The sequence below is a fragment of the Cibotium barometz genome, chromosome 60 (assembly GCF_041138505.1).
Source record: "Cibotium barometz isolate CiBa-2024 chromosome 60, ASM4113850v1, whole genome shotgun sequence".
Taxonomy (NCBI): Eukaryota; Viridiplantae; Streptophyta; class Polypodiopsida; order Cyatheales; family Cibotiaceae; genus Cibotium; species Cibotium barometz.
In genome coordinates this window covers 21,823,688-21,848,520 of record NC_141105.1, presented here as the reverse complement: position 1 = coordinate 21,848,520, position 24,833 = coordinate 21,823,688, and the positions used below count along the sequence as shown (strand labels likewise).

Below are 24,833 nucleotides of genomic sequence, written 5' to 3'. Positions count from 1 at the left end.
TACCATTGCATGGGCTTTCCTTGCTTCAATGGCACTTTGCACATGGGGATCTTTATGCAAAAATTTTAGCTCTTGCTCCTGTGCCTGCAAAAGCTTTCTCATATGTTCCATTTTAGCCCTCATTGCATCAGGCTCTTCTTCTAGCATAACTGTCTTTCCTCGAGACAGTTGCCCCTTTGATTCACTATCATTCACCCTTTCAAGGGGCTTGTGCCTTCCTCGTAGAGCATCAGAACCACGCGAGGCACTTGATGGGCCCCTCGAATTAGGCACTTCCAAAGAGTTGCCTTGGCTGTCCATTGTGTTAAGTGTGCTAGAAGCGGGGTGTCCAATACACAGGTTCGTTTCCCCACTAAGAAGAGGGAAACAACCGTGCTCTGATACCAATGAAACTGATCCCGTTAAGTGGGAATAGACTCCGTTGGACACCCACACGCGTAATAGCACAACTTAATATTACAATTTGAAATGGACAACTTAATAACAACTTGAAATTGAAATGAAATGAAATGAGATAAATGGACACAAGCACCAACAAAAGGCTCGAAGTCGATGTTCGAAGTAGAGCAACCACTTGAGTGGTCCAGTCTCTACGGTCCTGTGCCTTCACTGGACTCCGCGGAGAGCGCCCCACTGGTGTTCCAGGACCACGCACAAACAAGCGCTCCCGTACTAACGCCTGGCTCTCCCGATCTAAGCACCTTTGGACCGTGGTTCTCCAAGAGCTTGGACTACCCGGCACCGAACGGGTGTTGCCGTGGAGAGAATCCCTTATCAGATTTATCACACAGTACTTTACTTAAATCTGAAAATTCACTTACTTGTGGATGGCAGATGGAAGACCAATACCCGGATGTGTCTGTTTGTGTGCAGCCATGAGTGGAGGACACCAAGACACAGCAGCCTGTCGAAAAGGAGGAGGAGCTGCCTGTATTGAAGGTGTAGCCACTTGAAGAAGGAAGATGTCGCCTATGGAAAGGAGGCACAATCGCCTACACATGGAATTATCCACCCGCTGTGCAGGACACAGCCACCTTCTTGTGGGGAAGGAAGAGGAGTAGTAGCTGCCACTCTGAAGAGACGCCGCCTATGGAGATGAAGCGCACAGTTGACAGCCGCCTGCTGGAACTGGAGCGCGGCTTGCTGGTGGTGGAAACACAATCGTCTGCTGTGGTAGGCAGCGCAGCGTGTTTGGCTGCTTGTCTGGAGGCGCACGCACAGCCGCTTGTTGCGGTAGGCAGCGCAGCCTGTTTGGCTGCTTGTCTGGAGGCGCACGCACAGCCGCCTGCTGTGGTAGCGGGCAGCCCACTGAATAACGAGCGCAGCCACCAGCCGTCTGAAATGGAGGCGCCTGGCTGCAGCGTGATAGGAGCATAAGCGTAGCCTTCCGCCTGTTGAAGGAACAGCAGCTTGTGCCGCCTATATGGGAAAGCACACAGCCGCTTGTGGAGTTGCAGCCGCCTGAGAGCCACGGGAAAGAGTAGCCTGAAGGAGATCGAGCATGGGCCAGAGATGGTCGCCGGCTGTCCTCTTATGAAAGATGGTGGAAATGATCGCCGGTGCTCCTCCTCGAAGGGTGGTCGTTTTTTTTGAGTGTTGGAGGGGAGTAAACCATTAGAGCTGGCTGGCTCCCAATGTTTGCATGTGGGCGGCCAGCTCTATGGTGGTGTGGGTAGGTGACCATGCACCCACCCCCACACACAAACAAGTTAAGTGTGGCTCCCCACCTTGGCCCCTAAGTGGGTGCCCACTTTTAAGTGAATGTGAACATATAACTTTATAAAATGAAAGGTTAGAGAATAAACTATTAAACCAACATGTGCAATACACTTACCACCTGTTCACATGCAACAAAACTCGTAAGAAGACAGAGCAAACTTCATGACTCACTGGCAGGCGTCCCCGCTCAGTAAGTGGCACGTCAAACAGGCAAACACAAGAATACAAGTCATGCGAAAACAGTTTCAAACATGCAGAACATGAGTGCATGTGCAAATAGTATCATGGACATATCTCCCGTTCATGGAACAAGTACAAAATATCTGTAAGCACAAAAATGGCACGACGTAAAACATAAATCCTGGTCTTCCTATGGAGTGACAGTCCCATAGGTAAGACACAATTCCAGGCACGAGCCTCCCTTTGGAGTGACAGTCCCATAGGCAAGACACGGCATGAATACTGGCTCTTCCATGGCGTGACAATCCCATGGATAGAACACAGTCCAGGTCATACACGAGTGGCACCAGTCCGGCTCCCGTCCATATGACACCATCCTGCTGGCACACGGGTGGCACTAGCCTGGCTCCCGTCCATGTCAAGCAAGAATACTGGCCTCTTCACATGAGACACCGGCCTGGCCTCAAGTGAATGAGACACAAAAACTGGAGATGGACCAAATGGTCGGCCAATTGGTGACAAAAGGATGGAACTCAAAGTGTGTATCCCCATCTGTGAAGCCAAGAGTCAACTATCTCGTGAATCTTTTGTTTTCACTCCCCCGTATAGGGCTCTAGAGTAAAAGAGGGTGCAACTAATCTGTCCCAGCTCCCCATGCTATCACCAACCCTGCCAACATTGCTTGCATAACAATGGTGTTGGTCAAGTTGGTAATCTGTTGCTGAAGCTAGATCATCCTTGCGTTGAAGTCTACCTTAGTGACTAGGGCATCAACCATCACATCGTCATCTTGACGGTCGCTGTCGGGTCGAACATTCTCGTCCATCACAGGATCATTCTGTACTTCAGCAGCCATGACAATTCCAAGATAATTTGTTGCTGCTCAAGGAAAACTTGCGAGTCGAGATGAAGTGCTGCAAAAAACCAGCTGCCCCTGCCAATCCTGATTTTGGAAGCTGGCCGTGTACTCTCAACCGTGTTAACCAAGGAGATGGACTTCAGATGTGGAGAACTCACAAGCAAGCCCCTCTTTTTTATACTAAATGGTCAAGTAGTTTACTTGCTTTTGGGTTTTCTCCTAAAGAACTAATGTGCTTTTTAGTTTTAATAATTGAAAAAAAACCCACATGTGCTTTTATTAACTTATAGCTTGCCCCCCTCTTTTAGCTAAAAACCACTGATTATTTTAATGGTAGAAAAAAATCTGTTTTTTTTCCCAAAAAAGCGATGCTGCTTTTTCCCTAAAATTAACGGCCTGTTTTTTCTTCCAGCTTGCGCATGCTTTTCCGTTATGAACATCCCTTCCTGCTGCCCGCCTCTGCCATAATGGCTGCCTGGGCCATGTTGGATGCCCTAATGCGCTGCCCCTGGCTGGCTGGCCTGGCCACCTAGCCTGGCTGCTGCACAGAACAGCTGCCTAGTCTGGCTGCTGTGCAGAGCAGCCGCTTAGGGTTGGCTGCCCTATGGCTGGCCTCCCAACTTGGCCACCTTGCCCCTTTTACCAACCAACACAACACAGCCACTTTAGATCTCTGCAGGGTATTGTCTACAGCCCAATCGCACATCAAAACCATCTCTTTGGCACATGATTCAGATGCACCAACAAAAACCTTGTACAACTTCAATAGAGCAATTCACTTTTGATAGAAAGAGAAAAATGATGAGAGGCATACCTGACATGCATACCTCTTCAGCCTCTGCGTTAGGGTTGCTCTGATACCAACCGTAAAGTCTTTCCCAAAATCATCCCTAAACACAGTTGAAAACCAAGGTTAGTTCTAAACCAAATCATGAGGTAGCAGGCTAGCCACATCCCAACCGCGATCGGCATCCACCGATCTCCCCCGAGCCAAGGCCCATGCTTCCTGCACAATCCCATAGGCCCGTGTCTACCTCCGGCGTCCCATACCACCGAAGCTTGCTCGTAGGCCTTCGACACGCCAACCTATGTACTCACCATGTGCGTGGCAGGAGAATGTCTTTCCTCCTCGTCCAAGCCAGACCATCAGTAGTGTATCCAGTAGTGTATCCGCACAACTACGTCTTATAATAACCCAAGCTCTCACTTATATAGTGATAACTACGCCATAAATAGGCAACTTGCTATAAAAGGCCAGTAAGCTTGTTTTATCAATCTAGGAACCCTAGCCAAGTATGAGCCTGCTAATCCCTAATCTCGGGGCCCCCTAACCCCAGTGGATTAGATCCCTAATCCATAGATTAGTCGCTAGTGTCCAGGTACATAACAGTTCCCAAGTGTTCGTAGCCTCGTGGACATTCATAGGCATTGAAAACGAGGCAAGGTTCTTATTGGAAAACAAGTTCATGTGTGCAAATCGAGGCAAACATGCTTAATGCAATTGCATTGCTGAATGGACAATCTCCCATTTTCCCAAAGCAAGGGGTCAAGTTGGTGACAACTTCAAATATTACATTTTTATAGCTCCTTTTTTTTTTGTTGAAGATTTTTTGTCTTGCCCGCAGCTTGGCCACGTGCTCCTAAAGTAAATACGCATTCGAAGTGGAACAATAGATTATGAACTATGCGTATATAGATTCCTCTGGGAGTTAGTTGTGAGTTTCTAAGCAATTTTTTTTTTGAGGCTGACTCTTGAGATGGAGTATGTAACTGTATGTTGTCCTTTACTACTTCCAAAAAGAATTTCTGTTTTGTTGTCTTCATTGTCTGCCTCACAAGTTAGCAAAGCCATACATTGGATTAGCCTTGCATACATTGATTTACAAACTTGGAGCTGGATGGCCAATGCAGCAAGCTCTTTCGGATTTATATTTTTAAAATTGTTTTGTTTTTTAAAAGTAGATGTGTATAAGTTGTAATAATGCTAAACAAAGTCTTTGTTTTTTGTTGATGTAAAGGTTTAGTCTTCAAAATGTTGTTTCTGGTTGTTGAGATGTTGGCATTCGTACATGTTGCGTTGTCTTTTGCAGGCCTCAGACAACAATAGCGACAGCCACAGTGTTGTGTCACCGCTTCTTTCTTCGGCGATCGCATGCGGCTTATGATAGATTTGTAATGATTATCCTTTCACTACATTTTGGTCTAGCTTTTTTAATTCACAGTGTTCCTTGAAAGAAAAGTGTTTTTTCTAGCTTTGTAGTTTTAGGCTCATTTTTGTGCCTTTGCAAATCAATGAAATGTAGCATGTTTTACATGTTCTAGCAACCTTTTTTCTTTAAGACCGTTCATACATATTTCAACAATAAAGGGGAAGGTTTCTTTGGCTGTTCATTCTTGACATAATAAGAAAGCATTGAGTTGAGCTTGCGGTATGATGGCAGTTTGGATCCCCATGAGACGTAGGCCATTGTTTTAAATAGCATTTGTACAAAAGGAAATTGATTAAATTTTCTTAGGCAATTTATAGTGACAATTTGCATGTCAATTATGAGCTCCATCTCAATTTAGTAAGATTGCTCAAGAGGTTGTGTGGTCTCATTTCTAGCATTTTTAGGAGACAAAGAAGCTCTTCTAACCTTGTAAAAAGATAAATTGGCAAGCCTTTTGAGAAAGGGGGTTGTGTGTCACATAGGTTCTAAGCATTGTAGCGCTCCAGCCTTAATGGCCACCGAAAGTAATTGGGCCTTTGTTTGTTCTGGGAAAAAGTAACCTTCTATTAGTTACCAAGAAAAAGAGCCATAATGGCAAAGTACAAAGTCGTCCCCAAATGGGAAGTGAGAGTCCAGAAGTATAAAAGGGGAGGATGCTCTTCTCCTTTGGCTGGCCGCTCTAGGAGGAGAAGGCTATCTCATACAATGGGCGGAGGTGGAAACAACCATGTAGGTGATCTATAGTGCCAAGTGGGTTGCTACCATTGTTAGTACGAAAGGGTCTGTGATGTGAGATCCTCAAGACGTCCTCCCGGCGCAAGCGCAAGCGGAAGCGGTCTGAGCCACCTTGAAGCTTCCCCCATTGACCACGGAGGGTATGAATGATATCGAGCCAGATGCTCCTGATGGACTCTGTTGATTGGGTGACGGTGGCTTCGATGGCTTCGTTGCATCGAGCTCTTCAGATGTGCCACGTAGTAATACTGTTGCAAATCTCCCATCTCTTGCTAGAACCTGGAGTCCAATGACCCGTAGGTGGAGTTGGAACTGAAAGTGCAGAAATACGAAGGTGAGAGACTTGAAGGGCTAGGCTAGTCTCGCACCCCCCTCCTCAATGCTCATATGGCATGACGACCGCGGCCTCAGTGGCCTAAGCAACCGTGCCCCATGTAATAATGCAGGCGGGGTCCCGATCCATAGTGAAAATGCGTAGGACCCACTGACAAACCTGCTGAGCCTTCTGGCAATCCCAAAGACAATGACCCTGAGACTCCTGGGGATGGCCACACCTCGCACATAATGTTGGCCTACCCCCAATGGCCAACCAAGTGCCAAGTGCCAAGTGCCAAGTGCCAAGCTCTATGTGCCAACTGCCACATGAGTGATCTTTTGCGGCCGAAAACTGTCACAGTCTCTTCTAGAAATTTGAGAGAGTGCGCGGTGGTGGGAGGCCTTGGGACTGCCATTTATTTGATAGAATGCATAGCGGAAGATGGAAAGTGGAAACATAGGAGAGAGAGTGAGAGATGGAGAGGAAACACAGGTGTATACCTGCTCTCAATATCACCAAACAAGGATACAAGTCCCGAGCAAGAGGGGAAGAAGGCCTCGTATGTGAGGGACTGCAGAGCAAACAATGCAATGCAATAAATATGAGTGAGGGGAGGAACTGGCTATATATATATGCCCATGTAGAGGCCGACGACAGTTGCTAGGGAGATTGCTTGTGGAGATTTCCTGGTACTTGTTTCTGCAATCTTTCATCTACGATCGAGGACGGCGTCTCTGGCTTCTTGGAGTTCACTCAGCATCCAGTGCTGAGAGGGGGTGTTAGACATCATCTCCTTGTTGCTGGCTTCCTGTTTGGTGTCCTATTTTAGCCTTTAGGGCTGACCATGTTAGCTAGAGGGATTGGTCACCCCTCACATTTTATGGAGTCTTGGACATTTATCTTAGTCGTGGAGGTCTACAGCTACAAAAGCAATAGAACAAGCTGCCAGGTGTACCGCTCCTCTGGAAGAAAATAACCATGTAGGCTACGACGTGCTGCTCCAAATAATGGTTCCAAACCCAAGTGTAAGAACACTCCCCGAAGTCGAATGTCGTGTTTCCAACTTGGAGAAGGTATGAAAAACCTCAAAATCAACCAAGATTACATCTTGTAGATAATGAATCTTGGGAGGAGTAGGCTGCTCCTCGTTGGAACCCTCTTGAGTCTATAACTCTGTAACAAGAGTTGCCAAATGCTGAAAAGACGGATCCTCTGAAAAGGTTGTTGGGGTAAAGGCATTATGCCCACCCTTATAGTGTGTACTAGCCCATGTGTTTTATAGTACATAGTACACTTAGTACTTTTAATGTACTAAGTGCACTATGTGTACTAGTGCAAATATACATGTGTGATAGGGGAGTCACACACTCATACTTGATGAGTTGACTTATCCCCACAACTCTCTCTCTCTCTCTCTCTCTCTCTCTCTCTCTCTCTCTCTCTCTCTCCCTTCTTCTCTGTGTATGTCTCCCACATGAAACCCTAACTCTACAGCTGAGCTCTTCAGAGCTCCTTCAACTGGTATCAGAGCTAAACTGCCTGGACCTGCCCGCCTTCGAGCTACTGTGGATGGACGGACTTGCTTGTGTTTGCTTGTGAAATCCTGCTTGTCGCTGCACAGTGGGCCGGCGAACCTGGAAGAGCTACGGGCAGAACTGCAGCGCTGGAAGTCGCCTGTGTGCAGAACTGGCCACGTGTTGCAGCCCCTTCGCTTTAGCGACTGGATATCAGGTGAAGCGTAGGGCTTGCAGGTGTGTGTCCAAGCAGGCAAGGCTGAAGGTCGACAGCCTGGCGTGTGAAGATATTGGAGAAGTGCGCCAGCCTGGCTCGTATGCGTGCGAAGCTCTCCTCGTGGGCGACAGGACCTCAAACGGAAGGGTAACGGGTGGCAGCAGAGCTCGCTGTAATAGAGCCGCCATGCAGGGAGGCCAAATCGGGCGGCTACAGAGTTCGCAACACTAGCGTCGCCCTGCCGTGAGGCAAACGTGGCAGTTGTCAGCGGAGCTGCGCGTAGACTGTTTGCCGGACTGTGCGCTGGATTGCTGTGACGGGCAGATTCACCCGCGAGCTTCTACGGGAGTTTCGAGCCTAAAGAAGAAACGACCAGGTGTGTGCTGGTTCTCGTGTGCTGGGCGCAGTCTGTGTGTGCATTGGCTAGAAGCCTGACCAGCAAGCAGCACGAATACATCATCAGCACGAGTCAGCACAGTAGAAGCAGCATCTCACACGAAGCAGCAAATTTGTCGCCCCCCCCCTTTTCTGCAACAGAAATCAACTGATTTCAAAGGTATTTGCTTCAATTTTTTTTTGGGATTTGCAATTGAGCAGGTACAATCATCAATTGAGCAGGTACAGGTCCAAATTGCTCAATTTTTGAGCAAAATTGGCAACATTGGGTGACATTGGTCACATTCAGGATCAAATTGCAGGAAATTGGATGTCAAAATTTGGGGCTTTTGATGTAATTGTGCCATTGGGCATTCATACATGCTGTATGATGTGAGCAATCTCACATTCAAGCCTAAATTGCAGGAAATTGCAATGCAGATCAAAGGGCTTTTGTGCCGATTGGGTTGATTTGCATACAGGCACTGGCATTTGATGCTTTGGGCAATGTGTTGATGCTTGTCAAGCACTCAATGTGCCTGTAAATCAAGGGGCTTTTATGTATTGGATGTATATGTGGCCAGGGGGAAGCATTGTAAAGACTCTGGATGCCTTCATGTGCATTAATGTACCATGTATGATCAGAAATTGATTTTGAATCAAGGGGCTTTTCAAGATTTTATGCTTGTTGAGCTTGGCAAAGCAGCAGGCAAGACTTTTATGCCTTGAATCCTCAGAAATCCACTTGCAATCAAGGGGCTTTTGCCCAATTTCTGTTCGGGACTGTTGTATGCAATGGTGAGGACTGTCAAGGTCTGATTTTCACTCATTTGGACAGCCAAGAGAGCATTTATTGTTGCTGTACTTGCTGGTACAGATTTGGTACAACTTTGTACAAGTTTTGGCATGGCTGTACATTGATTTGAGTGAGGAAAAGGTTCATTTTCAGCTGTTGTGCTTGCCGGTACAGATTTGGTACATCATTGGTGAGCACTTAGTACTTACAGTACTTTGGAAGGGGAACATAGCACATTTAAGGTGCTGTCCTAAATCTGCAGCAACCAGATTTTGGTGATTTTATCACATACAGTGGGAATAGAGTTGCATTCGTGCTTCCGCAGTGGGAGATAAACTTTGGGAGAACAACTGTGAGCACTTTGTGTGCTTTGGTGCAGTATTTGCATATCTTGCAGGGAGTCAGGCATTGACTGTGTCAAAGGTTGCATATTGCTATGGCAACCACAGGTGAGAGCTCTTCATTGCTTCATATCAAGAAGCTTGAAGGCTCACATAATTATGACATTTGGCAAACCCAGTGCTATAATGTGTTGCTCCAAAAGAAGCAGCACAAGCCCATCAAAGAAAGGGGTGTAATGCCCGCTTCTCTTACTGTTGAAGAATGGGAAGATATGGATGAGCTGGCAAGATCCACCATCATGTTGTCTGTGTCAGACACTTTACTTTTCAGCATTCGTGAAGAGAAGACAGCTTGGGAAATGTGGCAAAGATTGCAGGACTTGTATGCCCAGCAAAGTGCCTCAAGCAAAGTGTATTGGTTGAAGAAACTCATAGGTCTTCAAATGAAGGAAGGGGCGTCTATGGCAGCCCATCTAAATGAGTTTAATTGTGTTGTCAGCCAGGTCATCAATCAAAAGTTGGCAATGGACGATGAGTTCAAAGCCACCTTTCTCTTATGCACTTTGCCAGAGAGTTGGGATACATTCAGGACAGCCACTAGCAATTCAAATGCAATGTTGTCATATGCAGATGTTGAGGGTGCTCTCCTTCAAGAGGAGATGAACAGAAAGAACCATAGCAACCAGGTACGGGACGGGACGTATAATACGGCAAAGTATAATACGTGTATAATACGTCGTTTTTATCAAGCCAAAATAAAAAATGCCATTTTTTTAACAATAAAAAACGTGTATATATATATATATATATATATATATATATATATATATGTATGTATGTATGTATGTATGTATGTATGTATGTGTGTGTGTGTGTGTGTGTGTGTGTGTGTGTGTGTGTGTGTGTGCGCGCGCGCATACATACAATTCATACACACACACACACACGCGTGTGTATGAATTGTATGTATGTATGTATGTACATACATACATACATACATACATACATACAATTCATACACACACACACACTGTGTGTATGAATTGTATGTATGTATGTATGTATGTATGTATGTACATACATACATACATACAATTCATACACACGTGTGTGTGTATGAATTGTATGTATGTATGTATGTATGTATGTATGTACATACATACATACATACAATTCATACACACGCGTGTGTGTGTGTGTGTATGAATTGTATGTATGTATGTATGTATGTATGTATGTACATACATACATACATACAATTCATACACGTGTATGAATTGTATGTATGTATGTATGTACATACATACATACATACATACATACATACACATACAATTCATACAGACACACACACACACGTGTGTGTGTGTGTGTATGAATTGTATGTATGTATGTACGTACATGCATACATACATACATACATACACACACACACACATATATAAATACACACACATATACACACACACATATACATACATACATACATACATACATACATACACACACACATATACATACATACATACATACATACATACATATATGTATGTATGTATCTATGTATGTATGTATGTATGTATGTATATGTATGTGTATATGTACATACATACATACATACATACATACATACATATATATATATATATGTGTGTGTGTGTGTGTGCGCGCGCGCGCGCGTGCGCGCGTGTGTGTACATACATATATGTACACACACACATGTATATATACACATGTGCATATACAAATATATGTACATATAGACATAGGTGTTAACATGCATACATACATGAAAAACATAAAAAAAGGTTATATATATATATATATATATATATATACACACACACATACGTGTATATACTCATATATGTACATATACATATAATTGTTGACATGCATACATACATGAAAAGCATTAAAAAAGGTTTTTATTAATGTATGTATTAGAAAAAACACATTCAGCAAGTTTTTTATTAATGATAAAAAAACTCGCGTTTTTTAAATAAAAAACGTTTTTTTATTATAAAAAACGTTTTTTTATTATAAAAAACGTTTTTTATTTAAAAAAAAACGTTTTAAAAAAACTGATTTTTTTTAAACGCGTTTTATAGCTGCTATGGGAAGAACAACTCTGTTGGAAAGTCCAATGCAATGAATGTACGTGGGAGATCCCAGCAAAGGGGTAAAAGCCAAGAACGGGGAAGGAGCAAGTCCCGCTCCAAAAAGGACTTGGAATGCCATTATTGTGGCAAGAAGGGACATATCAAAAAGCAATGCTACAAATGGAAGAATGATCAAAAGAAAAAGAGCAAAGGAAAAGACAAAGACAAAGATGAAGCCAAAGATGCAAAGCCAAAGGGCAAAAGTGGAGTCAAGATTGAAGAAGTCAATGTGTCACATGCAGGTGACAGTGAGGATGAAGTCCTATTCACGTCTTCACTTGATGCCCGTTCACTTCTTGCAGGAGATGGTCATGGTATGCACTCATGGATCATTGATTCAGGTGCCTCCTTTCATGTCACAGGTTGCAGAGACTTGTTTGTCAGGTATACTGCTGGCAATGAAGGAGTAGTTTATTTGGGTGACAACCATGCATGCAAGATTCTTGGCAGAGGTGATGTGAGGCTTGTATTTTCAGATGGCTCACAGCTTATGCTCCATGATGTCAGGCATGTGCCTGAGATCAAGAAGAACTTGCTTTCTATTGGACAGCTTGATGATGCTGATTATGTTACCACATTTGGTCGTGGAAAGTGGAAGATTAGTAAGGGCTCACTGGTTGTTGCCAGAGGCTTTAAGGTGGACACTCTTTACTTCATGCATGCAAGTGTTTGTCACCATGCTAATGTAAATGCAACCGAGCTGCTGGAAATCTCTATGTGGCATAGCCGGTTGGGACACATGAGTGTCAAACGAATGGAGCAATTGTCTCGCTTTGGTTACTTGCCTTCTCTAAAGTTCTCAAGTTTTCAGTTTTGTGAGCATTGTATATATGGCAGGCAACTCGAGTGCCCCCACAAGAAAGCTCTTGGACAGAAAGATGCTCAGTTAGAGCTTGTGCATACAGATGTATGTGAGATGCCTCAGCTTTCTTTGGGAGGGGCAAAATATTTTGTGTCCTTTATTGATGATGCCACACGCAAGGTGTGGGTTTATCCTCTTCGTTTGAAGAGTGATACATTCTCAGTGTTTCAGAAGTTTGTTGCTCATGTTGAGAATCAAACTAGCAAAACACTGAAGGCATTGCGTTCCGACAATGGTGGAGCTTGGTGTAAATCTTTCGAGGGATATTCACTGCTGCTAACACCCGTTCGGTGCTGGGTAGTCCAAGCTTTTGGAGAACCACGGTCCATGGGTGCCGAGATCGAGAGAGCCAGGCGTTAGTACGGGAGCGCCTGTTTGTGCATGGTCCCGGAACATCGGTGGGACACTCTCTGTGGATTCCAGTGAAGGCACGGGACCATAGAGACTAGACTTCATCAAGTGGGTTGCTCTACTCGAACGTCTACTTCAAGTCTATTGTTTGGTAACTGTTTTTCATTTAAGTTGTACATGGACATCATCTGGTTCATTGAACCCATGGAACATTGTATCACTTAAATACTCCCAATAATATATCATATATTGAGAGGGGGGTCGGCCCGTTCCGGCCCCAGTGCTGGTGTCCATTGATCATCATTTCATTATTCAGAAATCCACCTCGCTTGAAGCATGGAGATCCGCATCTCAAAGGTTGAGGTTATTTATGCAAAGGGAAGAGGTGACAGCCACCTCTCGTCATGCATCTTCTCCACAAGGCACAAAGGGTGACAGGTATATGTATGCTAGTGCTCGTGGAGGGCATGATGGTCACATGTATTCAAGGCATGTATCCCATGGAGGGGGTGACAGGTCTGCAACTAGAAGAGCTTTGCCTACTGAGTTGTCTCATGGAGAGACATTGCCTTATGCAGGAAGGTCACATGCATCTGATTTTCAGGTTCGTGGAGCACATGCCACCGTGCTTCATGAAACTTCCATGATGGCCCATGGAGCCCATGGAGATAGGGTTGCCCGGTTGGATAAGGGGAAAAGAAAAAGAGAGGACCATGAGCCTCATGCCAGAAAGCTCAAGGAATTCAAAGTAGGTGACAAGTCCGTTAAGTTTGATGTTTTTCATGGAGAGCATGATGCTTCCAAGGTGTTAGCATTTGTGGCACAGTTTGATATTGCTTTTAGTGATGAGGACTTCACTGAGAAGTCTAAAGTACGCCATGCTAGCATGTTCTTGAAGGGGACAGCCGCTCATTGGTGGATCATTGAAAAGACCACCAAAGACCCCATTTGCACTTGGAAAGAGTTTAAGGACAGATTTATGCCCAGTTCTTGCCACCTAATGCGGAGCAAACTCTCACCCAAAAGTGGGATGGACTTGAGCAAAGAGATAATGAAAGTGTGCAGCAGTATGTCAAAAAGTTTTGGAAAGTGTTGCTTGAGGTAACTTCCTTTATGCAAATCACTGAGGATGAAAAAAAGAGGAAGTTTCGCTCCGGATTGCAATTAGCTTATCGTTCGGGCATTGAATTGCACCCGAAACACACTTTGCAACAGCTTATAGCCTCTGCTCTTGCTACGGAGCAATTGGTGCTCAAAATTAAGCAAGATCAAGGGGGTTCTAAGGGCAAAGATAAGGCTGTCCCAAACCTGCAAAAAGGTGGACAGCCACCTAAAAAGAGCTTCCGGGAGATCCGGAAGGGAGGTAAAGCTGAAAATACCTCATCCATGGATAGTGTGCTCGAGAAGAACAGGTTTGGCTTGACTCCTGAGCAAAGGGAGTAACATGCGAAAGAGGGGAAATGTTTTGCATGTGGAAGCAAAGAGCATATGTTTCGGCAATGCCCCAAATGTAAGCAAGATGCAAGAGGACAAGCAGTCTAAGCCTAATGTGCATGCAGTTCCCGATATGCAGGGTAGTGTCAATCATGGTGGCAAAGAGGGAGATTCCATCCCTATTGTATCACACATCCATATTAATAAAGTAATAAAGAAGAGTCTTTTTGCGTACTTGGTTTTTTTTGGGGTTCGTGAAAAGATAGAACATAAGGATGTGAATGTGGATGTATTGACATAAAAGTTATAAACCTCCTTCCACTAAGTTGATAGCTAAAATTGATGTTCGGATAAACCAAAACTTAATCATTTCACGAGGCGGAAGAAGAACAAAGAGTTGGCCCAAAAAGAGAGAGAAGCAGAAGCTGCAGCTAAGGTACTGAAGAAAATCAAGAGCCAACACCTAATTTACACCTTGCACTTGAGCATTACAAGACATACACTATAGGGGAACACAAGTTAGTGTTTGATGTTCGGATAAACCAAAACTTAATCATTTCACGAGGCGGAAGAAGAACAAAGAGTTGGCCCAAAAAGAGAGAGAAGCAGAAGCTGCAGCTAAGGTACTGAAGAAAATCAAGAGCCAACACCTAATTTACACCTTGCACTTGAGCATTACAAGACATACACTATAGGGGAACACAAGTTAGTGCTTGATAATAGCAAACATAACCCCAAAAAGAACTTGGGGGAACGTTTTGGAACATGGGGGAATGTTCCCCCCTGGCCGTTCCTTGTGGGGGAATGTTCCCCCACGTTTCGGAACTTCCAGGAGTGGGGAACGGCGTTCCCCCGTTCCCTAGAGGGGGAACAAGGTTCCCCAGTAACTATGGAAGCTAGCCCCCTGTGAGTGCTCCTCTCCTGCTCTCGGAAGCTTGCCAATAGGCTCTGCGCTGCCTTCTATAGTAGACTACTAATCTCTCCAAGGTCTGCATCCAAGGTGCCTGCGGCTACTCCTAAGTAAAAATCTGGCCTCTGCCAAATCTTCTCAATCCTGTCGCAAATCTTCCTGGATGAAGCTATCTGGGATCCAGGTACTCAAATGTTTGTCCTGCCTCCAAGGGTCCTACAGGGAGAGAATATCTGGTGCATGATCAGAGAAGGTTGTGCTTGCCAAAATACCAATCATGCCACCATGACCACAAGCCCGTTCATCTACATAGAACCGATCTAATCTGGATAGGTTAGGGCCAGTACTCCTCCTGTCAGATTTGGAGAACGACTCCCGGGGCTGCGTCCAAAATCAGCTCCTCCCAAGTTGAGTACTCTGTACCAAAAATTGTAGCCATGCTACCTCCGAGTTTGTTCTCTGCTGACTTTAGCATGTTAAAATCCCGACCCATACAAATGTGCCTACAGCAAGGACTGACAAACTGTACTCTAGAAGGTGGCCCTGCCTGTTGCAGCGTTCGGCGCATATACATTCAGGAAGCTCACACGGTCCTCTCCAATCCTGATGGTCATCCACTAAGCTCGTCAGTGACGATGGTGCTCGAGTCAACCACTGCCGGTGCTAGCTGCTCCACCTTGTGTCCCAAAGGGGCCAAAAGAATGGGACGAGAAGGTGACTCCTGCCCTGTAGGATCTTCACGTTGTGGCAGGTACGTCCCTCTGAAAGATGGTGCTCCTGAATGAAGAGAATGTCAACGGAAATGCATACTCCATGTGTCCCGAAGGGGACAAAAGAATGGGACGAGAAGGTGACTCCTGCCCTGTAGGATCTTCACGTTGTGGCAGGTATGTCCCTCTGAAAGATGGTGCTCCTGAATGAAGAGAATGTCAATGGGTCTACCAACTGCTGCTCTGTGGAGATCCTCTCTAAGGACACCACGTCTTTGAAAGCACTGTGGGTCCCCTAAACCTTGGATGTTCCATGAGACAATCCGCACAGCTACGATCTGTGGGAAGGGAAACTGCTGGAACTTCCCTCCACTTGAAGAGTCTTGGGGGTGGGTTTCGATTGAGAGTAGTTAGTGTCGGTCCTGGGGTTAAGCCTCGCCACATGGGCATGAATCTTGTCCTCCATGTGCAGCCATTCTGTTTGAGCCCTGGAGTATCCATAACTTGGACTGCATGTGTCACAATGCAGGTATCTGTAGGAGGGGGTAAGGGGTACTGCCACTGAAACATGAGAAACACAAAAAGCAGCACCTCCATGTTGGAGGACACCATCTCCCCTTCCTGATTTGTGTGGCCCGAGCCACCCACCAAGGTCAGAGGTGGTAAGCACATCAGTGATACGTAGGTCATGCAAATGGTGCAAGAGCTGCTTGCCCCTGAATAGCGGCGGACACTAATTCCATGCTCCAATCCGTCCCCTTTGTTGCACTCAGTGGGAAGGAGAAGATCATCGTGCCACTCTTTGGAGTGGACGATCTGGGGTGATATAATACCACATATACGAATGGGAGCCACAGTCTGCTCGAACATACCAACTCCTCGATGGGAAGGCATCGGAAGAAGCTGTAGTCAGGGGGGGCTGCCTGACGACTCTGGAGGGAGCGCCCACACCCCACACCGGAGAGGCATTGATGGTCATCTCTACCAGCTCCATAAAGCCATGGATCAAACGGCAGACTGAGTTGGCTGGCTGCCTCCGCTCTAGGTCAGGTGCATCCGGAGGGTGGCGGGAATGCTCCTGAGAGGCAGAAGAGGGAGAGGAGGGGGTTGTGGTACAGACGGAGCAGAGGGAGCTGCAGGGGGAGAGTCAGAGCAGACCACGGGGGATTGGGGGGGGGTGCTGCTGAGATAAATACTCGTAACGGTTCTCTGACACAACTGTATCCTGCCGGCTTGGCGCACTTGGCGGGGCTCAGCTGCACGACTCTGTCCGAAGCTGCAGGTGAATCGAACTTAACCTGATAGTAGCCATCTTTCCAGGCGTGCCCAGAAGGCTTGCGTGTAATAGATCCTTTAACTGTCCGTGCGCCGGGTGGCTACCCACAATCTTGCATACCAAGGTGGTCCGTGGAGGCCAAGAAGCGACTGTTGATGTGAGGAGCTGGAGATCCACTTCTGAAAAAGAGACGCAAGGGATGGCAGCCTTGGTCGGGGATGCCCCCTTGGAGTCCTCTTGTGGGTTCGAAACCAGAAGATGCCGAGTCTTGCCACAGAGAAAATTGTCCGAAAGCTAAAAGCACTTGATGGGGAGGAGGGTAGGGAGGGGGGGAAGCAGGCGGGAGCGCGGCTAGCAGGGCAAGGCAGGGGCTGAGGCGAGGGTGGCTAAGGGGGCAGAAAAGGAGCAAGGACGGGGGCTGAGCGGGGGGTGGGGCGAGGAAGGGACAGCTGCATGGGCAGCGGGGGGGGGGAGATGGAGAGGGAGGGGTGCTGGAGAGGTGAAGGCGAGGGGGAGGCAGCGCGACAAGGGAGGGGGAGGCGAAGCCGAGGAGGACCAAGGGGGGTGGGAGGCATCAGGGCGAACGGGCTCGGGGGGGGGGGGGGTTTACTCTGGTGCTGTGCACAGGAGTAGGGGCGGCTAGGGCGATGGCGTGCAGGGGGGAGCTCCAGCTTCCAAATTGCACGTCCGAAGTAATTGTGCCTTCAGATTGGTGCCATTTGGAAATTGCTGCTGCTTGATTAGTTGTTAACAAACACTTACATGATCTGATCTTAAAATTTAGGAAGATCATTATACCGAATGAAGTTGAAGCATTGAACGTATATACCCGTTTTGAACATTATACGATAGAAATCTCTGTTCCAATGCTCCAATTTCACCTTTGTATTAAGTGTTATAAGCTAGCTAATAATGGCTTATTGCCAGTAATGATGCCTTTCTTTACCTGTACCCCCCCTCCCCCCTTATCCCTTTGCAGATAATAGCAACAAGCTCCTTGTTTTTGGCTGCTAAATCAGAGGAAACTCCGAGACCTCTCAACAGTGTTATTCTCGTCTCTTATGAGATGTGCCATAGACAAGATTTGGCTAACTTCCATTACAAAATGCCCAAGGTACAATTCTATCTGACACATCTTATGCATTGTGGAAGAGAGGAGTTGCCATTGCATGTTCCTTATATCCGTTTGTGGCTTTACTTGATTGTCCAGGATTGGTTTGAACACTACAAAGAACGTGTTCTTGAGGCAGAGCAACTGCTTTTAACAGCATTAGATTTTGAAATTAGCGTCCAACATCCGTACTCGCAGTTGATGACAGTCTTCAATAAGAATCGATTAACACAGAGCACTCTTTTTAACATAGCATGGAATTTTGTGAATGATGGGTAAAGGACTTCCTCTTGCATTTATTTGCAGACAATTCTTGTGTCCTTTCCTGTTTTTTTTATTTCTTTAAAAGAAAGGACAACGAGGGGAAGGAGGGGGGGCTTTGAGGAGGTAGGGGTAATGATTTACAGTAGTGGTAGCGTGTTTGCACAAAGTTGGTCGAGCGTCTAGTGATCATCACTACGTATTTGTTTATTGTGACTGATTTTTGTAATTCTTTTCCCCAGTTCCAACATCCTGTTACCGCTCTTCATAACGCATGCCAGCCAATCTTCAGAAAAGGGGCTTTCAATATTTCGATGTTGAGTGGGATGTCTTGGGACCAGATGCTTGGATGCAGGTTTCATCGAGCTGGTTGAGCTGATCCAGCCGGGCTTAGAGGAGTCAGGGTTCTGTTACAACAGCTCAGGAGTTAGTGATGAAGCCTTTTGCGCACAAATTTGTCAATGTCCTTATGATTTGGATTTTGCTCCATGCCTGCACATGGTTATGCATGGATGGGCAAATTGACCCCACAAATCCCTTCATGACATGCATGATCCTGTATGCCTTTTTTGGCCTCTCGTGATCAGATGCAGGCCTATTAATCATGTCCTCTCCCACATGCTACATCCCATAACTCAGCAGAGTACATTTTCTTGCATTAAAAACCATTCCTTACACAGACTTTTTTTTTGGGGGGGGGAGGGGTGGGGGGGTGATTGCCGTTAGTATATAGATTTATATGACCTTCTAAGCTGCTTTCCAAAATTTTGCTTCAAAGGATGGCTACACTTTCACTTCTTGATGGTATGTTCACACAGTTTGTTACAGCTTAATGCTTTACATGTCGTTTAAGGTGTCTTTGAACTAAGTTGTGTATTTGTTTTTAACCACAGGCATGGCTAGCTTCAGTTGGAGATAAACACAATTTGCAGCTTATTTTTATGGATTAGGACATATTCTGTTTAACTTGGCATGCGAGGAGAATCTATTGGGGCTATGTGCTTTGTTGGCATGCAGATACCTGTGAACTTGTAGGCTTAAAAGCTGTTTTGCATCCCTCAAGATTTGCTTGTTTTGCCACCATGATCTCAATGGCAAAGGTGATCATGTTTTAGGCTTAGAAGCTAGATTTACTTGTTAGCATCAAGAGCTCAACGGTCAAGGGATGAGATATTGGAAAAGCACCCAGCTGCAACGTTAAAAGGAGATGCATATTATACTTTCCCCTTTGTTGAGAAAGTAGCAATGTGCGAGTTGCTGAAAAAAGGTATGGTAGTGTTTGCTAGTAAGCCATTTGTAGATTTTTTACTTACCAGGCATTTTCTTTGCTACGAAGTTGCATTTGGAAAGCCACAATATTCATGCTAGCTGCAAGCAGGCAGAGAACAGCCAGCCAGCTGGTCTTAGCTGTCATGCGGTGATGCTGCAGAGATTAAGACATTGTCCCAGCAAGGTCAAACGCTAATGTTTTAAGGTTACGGAAAGCCATGTTTCGTGCAACAGGCATGACATCATGATGATGACTTCTGGCAAATTCGGGCCTAAGGATTCCAGAGTTCTTATTGGTTGATGCATTGGACATGTTCATTACAACCATGTGTTTGATTAGCTATTTCATTTGTGTGGGAGCCCATGGCCCACTGTAGAGTGCAGGTCTGATGAACTGCCCAGATTTTCTCAGATTCTGGAGTGATTGAGAGACTTGGTGCATCACGGCTGGGCAAGGGAACTGTCCTGCTTACATGCATCTGTAGCATTCTTATTTCTTATTGCTTTTCTTCTGTTTCTACCCTCTGTATGTCCGCATACACATCAGTTGTGTTGACATATCAATTGTGCATCTTTGCTTGCTCCTAGAATGAAGCTTTTAGAGAGGTTTATTACCAGGCTTGTCAATATACTCATTTGTTAGCTTTCCTTGGGCACTCTGCTGTGAAGCTTTGATTTAGGCTTTAAGAGCTTAATGATGAAGGTGGTCAAGTTTGGTCTGACCATGATATCTTCACATACACATAAGTTGTGTCAACATATCAATCATATCATGTTTGGTCAGACAGAGGAAGAGAGATGGCTCATCTACACACTGGCTGAGTGGTGGACACAGAGGTAGTGTAGGACACACAAAATTGAGGACGCTTGCAGCTTGTTCCCAGGACCCACCATCTTGTCAAAGCCAGACTAGTAACTGGTCTGGCAGCAGCACAGAGATTGAGGATGTACCGTTGTACATCCATTACCTAGAGGGTGATACGTAAGAGTACAGAGGAAGCCCCTGGGATACAGAGCCTACGGGGGGCGTACACAGATGCAAGAGATATTCCGCTTTCGGACCATGAAAGAAGGGGTCATCATCAGCCAGGTATGTAACCCTGTCACCTTGACAGAGAGTGAAAGAACAGCTCTCTACTAGCAGCTCTCTACTAGAGGCACATGGGGGTACAAATCTCCATAGAATATTGTACTTGGCTTCATCCTCGTGACTTCTCAATTTCTTTGTTTGGGATTTGGACTTTGGTGCTGTTGTGTTTGGTTCTGAGATGCACAGGATTTTTGAGTAAGCTGGCTTGATCTGCTTGAGAGTAGAAGTGAATGAAAGGCAATTGATATCTGAAGAGGGAGGGGAGGGGCTTCCTAGATGAATACACAGATTGGGTGGAATCATTTGTCTTGGGCATTTTACCTTTAAGTTCTTGGTGTTATAACATGGAATAAAGCATGGAGAGGTTGCAGGCTTCGCAGCTCACTCTGGCTTCAGTTCAAACCTAATCACATAGCTGCTGGAGCTGCCTTCCTAGCAGCGAGAGTCCTGAACATGGAGTTCTTGGCGAATGGAGATTTTGGATGGTGGCAGGACTTTCAGACAACTCCAACCATTTTAGACGGTAAGAAAATTTATGTTTTCAGCTTTTATATTTGAAAAAAAATAAATTCCAATGACCCTTGACACTTACGTAGTAGAAATGTTGGCCCTAAAGTTACCTGCTATTGGATGTTTCAGATGTTGTAAGGCAGATGCTAGAACTCTATGGATGATGTTACATGCAGATCAAAGCTCATGTTTCTGTGGTTATCCAGTCACTCGGATACATCCCGTCACGTTACTGTTGGTTTCTTAACATTTGCATATTTAGACTCCCAAGAATTAGGAGGGAGGAATCGAGATTTGCAATGCAAAGATTCTTTTCTCAAGTTTTGTGATGAATAATCAGAGCCAGTGCTACATCTGGCTCCTTTAAGGATGACAGGTAATGTGCGAAAGTCAAGATATGGCTTCACATAGTGCAATGCTATTTTTTCTACATAATGGACCTTTGATTCACCAGAAAGATGATTGGAGTTCTTATGTGGTGAGTATCATTAACATGGTTTGAACCTCAGTGCATGAAAGAAGAGGGGGCTGAGAGAAGGTAAAATATCTTAGGGTAGCGAATACCCTGGGCTATGATTTGATTTTGAGTATGTGTAGTATATGGCACTAACTTGCTTTAACATGTGCTACCTACTAACTTGCTTTAACACGTGCTACCTATCCGAGAAAAAGAGGAGATCTCACCTACCTGTCCCTCACCTACCAGACTTCCTCGTACAATCTCCCGCACACCTATCTGGATAAAGGAGAGAGACACGCAAACTGTGTGGACAAAATGTAACAGGGTGGATGGAAGGACCTGATGCTTGGCATCTTTTTAAGTGTATTCACGTATCACGCAGAAACTCTCGTCGAAGTTCTTACACAACTAGGCAAGAGCCCCATGCTTTTTTCATGTTGACTCAGAGATGGTGAGGAAAGAGTGGGTTGATTGCTATGGGCCTACGCCTCCTAATCATGAAGACTTTTACTAACATTGTAGGAATAAAGAGTCAAGACTTTTAAGGTGCCTGATGGTGTTTTAAGTGGGTGCTTACATGCCATCTTACTTAATTTTTATCTTCAGTAGCAATTACAGGTTTGCTTTCAAAGGTTTTGATGCCCGGGCTTCACAAGTTGTTGCTGCTCCACCACCCATCTTGTGGCAAAGGTTGTACTTGCTGCCCAACTCATGTCAGGTCCATTGGGAAATCGAAGGCTTGAGTGTGGGATTGAATGAAAGCATGCATCACCAGGACATCTAGATGCTTCCTATGGGCTTCTGAGTCACTCAAATAATGCTGGTTATGCCTAAGAAATGGTTTGAACCTCAGCACGTTAAGTATATTGAGTGCAGGTGAAAGTGGAATACCAGGAAGAGTCAGGGTTTCAGCCTCAGAATTGTCCCCATCCAATTAGTGTGGAGATGGATAGGTCACCTTGAAGTGAACCTTGGTATTATGTTGTATTGGTCATTGAATTAGAGTGGCGTAATTATTCATGTGTTTTGCTTGAAGAACTGGATATGCTTCAATAGTAATGGTTTTTCTTTCAGTCTTACTAACGAAGCAGTGCAAAGGTCTTGTTTTTAATTGATCTTGAATTGTTTATCACACACAGCTTATCCTGAATGGAAAGTTCATTGTTTATGAGGTTTGAACATGCATCTACAGCGTGAGCAATTGCAATACTCAAAACTAACAGGGTGCTCTTACATTTTAGACATACAATGCCCTGTTGAATCTTAACGAAGGGGTGATTTGGATTCAAATACAGTGTCAACCATCCTTTTCAGTGATGGGATGTTACATAGGATCTTGGTTTTTCCCAAACCTTGCTCATGTATAGCATCTCCGATATGTAATCCTCTTACCTTTCTTATTTGCTAGAGTATTCAAACAGTTCAATTCCCGATTTGAGTTTTTAATTTGTTTTTCTGGTCAGCTGTAGCATTGCTTTTTTCTCCATCCACCCAGAACATTGCTTACTTCTTAATCTCCTTGCTTTTTCTTGGTGTGATTGTATTGCTCTTTTTTGCTGTTTCTTTTATCACCGTCTTTTTCTCTCTTTAAAAAAACTCAGAAATGAAAGGGTCCTTTTGCCTTTTACTTTTTGGTGCCTGTGTAGCTATTGTCAGATGAGAAGGAATAAATGAAAGAAGAAAGAAAGAGTTCATAGTGCTCACAAGTCCTATAAGTACCAACTTTTTCCTAGATGCCCACACCTTGGACATACTGACTAGTTTAGGAAGGGGGGTGGCCCAAGGATTCGCTGAGTCTCTTCCAACAAGAGCACTCACATACGGCCTCAATGACTTATATAGAAATACGGCCGTTCAAATTTTCAAAATTATAGGCAAATACGAAACAACAGACCCTGTTCAATTCATTCAAATGTTTGAACAAAGATGTGAAGCCTTTGGAAATCCCAATTGTCCCCGCGTTGAACTTATGCTTAGATGAAAAAGCTAGTCAATGGTTCATCGCATTGATGATGGCGATCAAGGCCAACTTCAAAACCTTAAAATCAACCTTTATACATGGCTTTTCCAAACAAAGTGATCGGTAGAGTGCATTAATAGAACTCTATTCAATTGAGCGCCAACCAAATGAATCCATTAGAGATTTTATTCTTAGAATAAAACTCTTGGACTCACATTGTGAGTCATAGGAAAAATTAAACGATCTTCAATTGAAGAGATGTTTCATGATTGGCTTAAAGAATAACAGCTTACACAACTTGATCATTGTAACCAATCCGAAAACATTCTATCAATGTTGTAAAGAAGCAATACGTGTAGATGATAACATGCTATGAGGTGTTCCTCATCTAAACCAAGTGAAGCAATGACAAAAGAAAGATCGATCTCGGAATGAACATTTCCTGAATTTTAAGCAACCTTGCTTAAAACCTTACAGCAAAAACATCTCTAAGAGAGGATGAAAACCTTCAAAACCAAACATCCTTAATGCCTCTAAAAGTGTGGAGCAAAATGCCTTGTGTTGAATGCAATCACTATAGCCATCCCAATCCTCATTGTGCATACAAGGTACGTGTTTTTCTATATTGCATATATTGTAAAACCTTTGAGCATGATACTAAAAAGTGTCCTATTTCTGTTTCTCCCACAATGGACTCAAAACCTCCCGTGCACTAAACAGAAACAGTCCAAAGGGTAGAAACTACTCAGGAGGCAGTTAATTGAACACTTCAATGTTTCTATTGTCATGGACCTCACAAGGTAGTAGATTGCATAGTTTGGAATACTTCCATGCCTATATTCGCTGACACCTTGCGAGACCAATGTGTGAACGATGTGGCATTGATCACATGTTCCAAGATTGCCCAAGACGAGTTGCTTCAATGCAACTTGTCTCACAAAATAGAACTCTTAACATCTTAAGTATACAAAACGGGCAATTGTCCACAGTGCCATTGAATGTGCTTACACGTTTACAAGCCAAGGCATGACAAACAATAAAAAAGAACATAAAAGACAATATCTCAACATGGGTAGAAGAACATGCTTCAAAACAGTACCCAAAAGAAGGAGCAAAACCTTCTAAAACCAAGAAAAACAAAGGACAACAAGCTGTTGAAACCAAGGTCGAATTAAAAGACAAGAAAAAGGAGTCTGTAGAGGACA

The 24,833-nt window shown here is 44.7% G+C and overlaps 1 protein-coding gene across 2 annotated transcripts in view; it reads left to right on the top strand.

Annotated features, from left to right (window-relative positions):
- Positions 1-21,682, top strand: part of LOC147605123 (cyclin-T1-3-like) — a 31,699-nt gene extending 10,017 nt beyond the window's left edge. The window contains exons 3-7 of one of the 2 annotated variants that reach the window (XR_015265204.1): positions 4,849-4,930; positions 17,947-18,081; positions 18,178-18,353; positions 18,582-21,221; positions 21,338-21,682. Coding sequence is in view for 1 of the 2 variants with exons in the window: in XM_086793753.1 (XP_086649879.1) it covers positions 4,849-4,930; positions 17,947-18,081; positions 18,178-18,353; positions 21,070-21,221; positions 21,338-21,372 (580 nt within the window). In the remaining variant the exon portion in view is untranslated. The remainder of the gene's footprint in view (positions 1-4,848; positions 4,931-17,946; positions 18,082-18,177; positions 18,354-18,581; positions 21,222-21,337) is intronic. The other variant, XM_086793753.1, reaches the window with a different exon arrangement.
- The last annotated feature ends 3,151 nt before the right edge of the window (positions 21,683-24,833 follow it).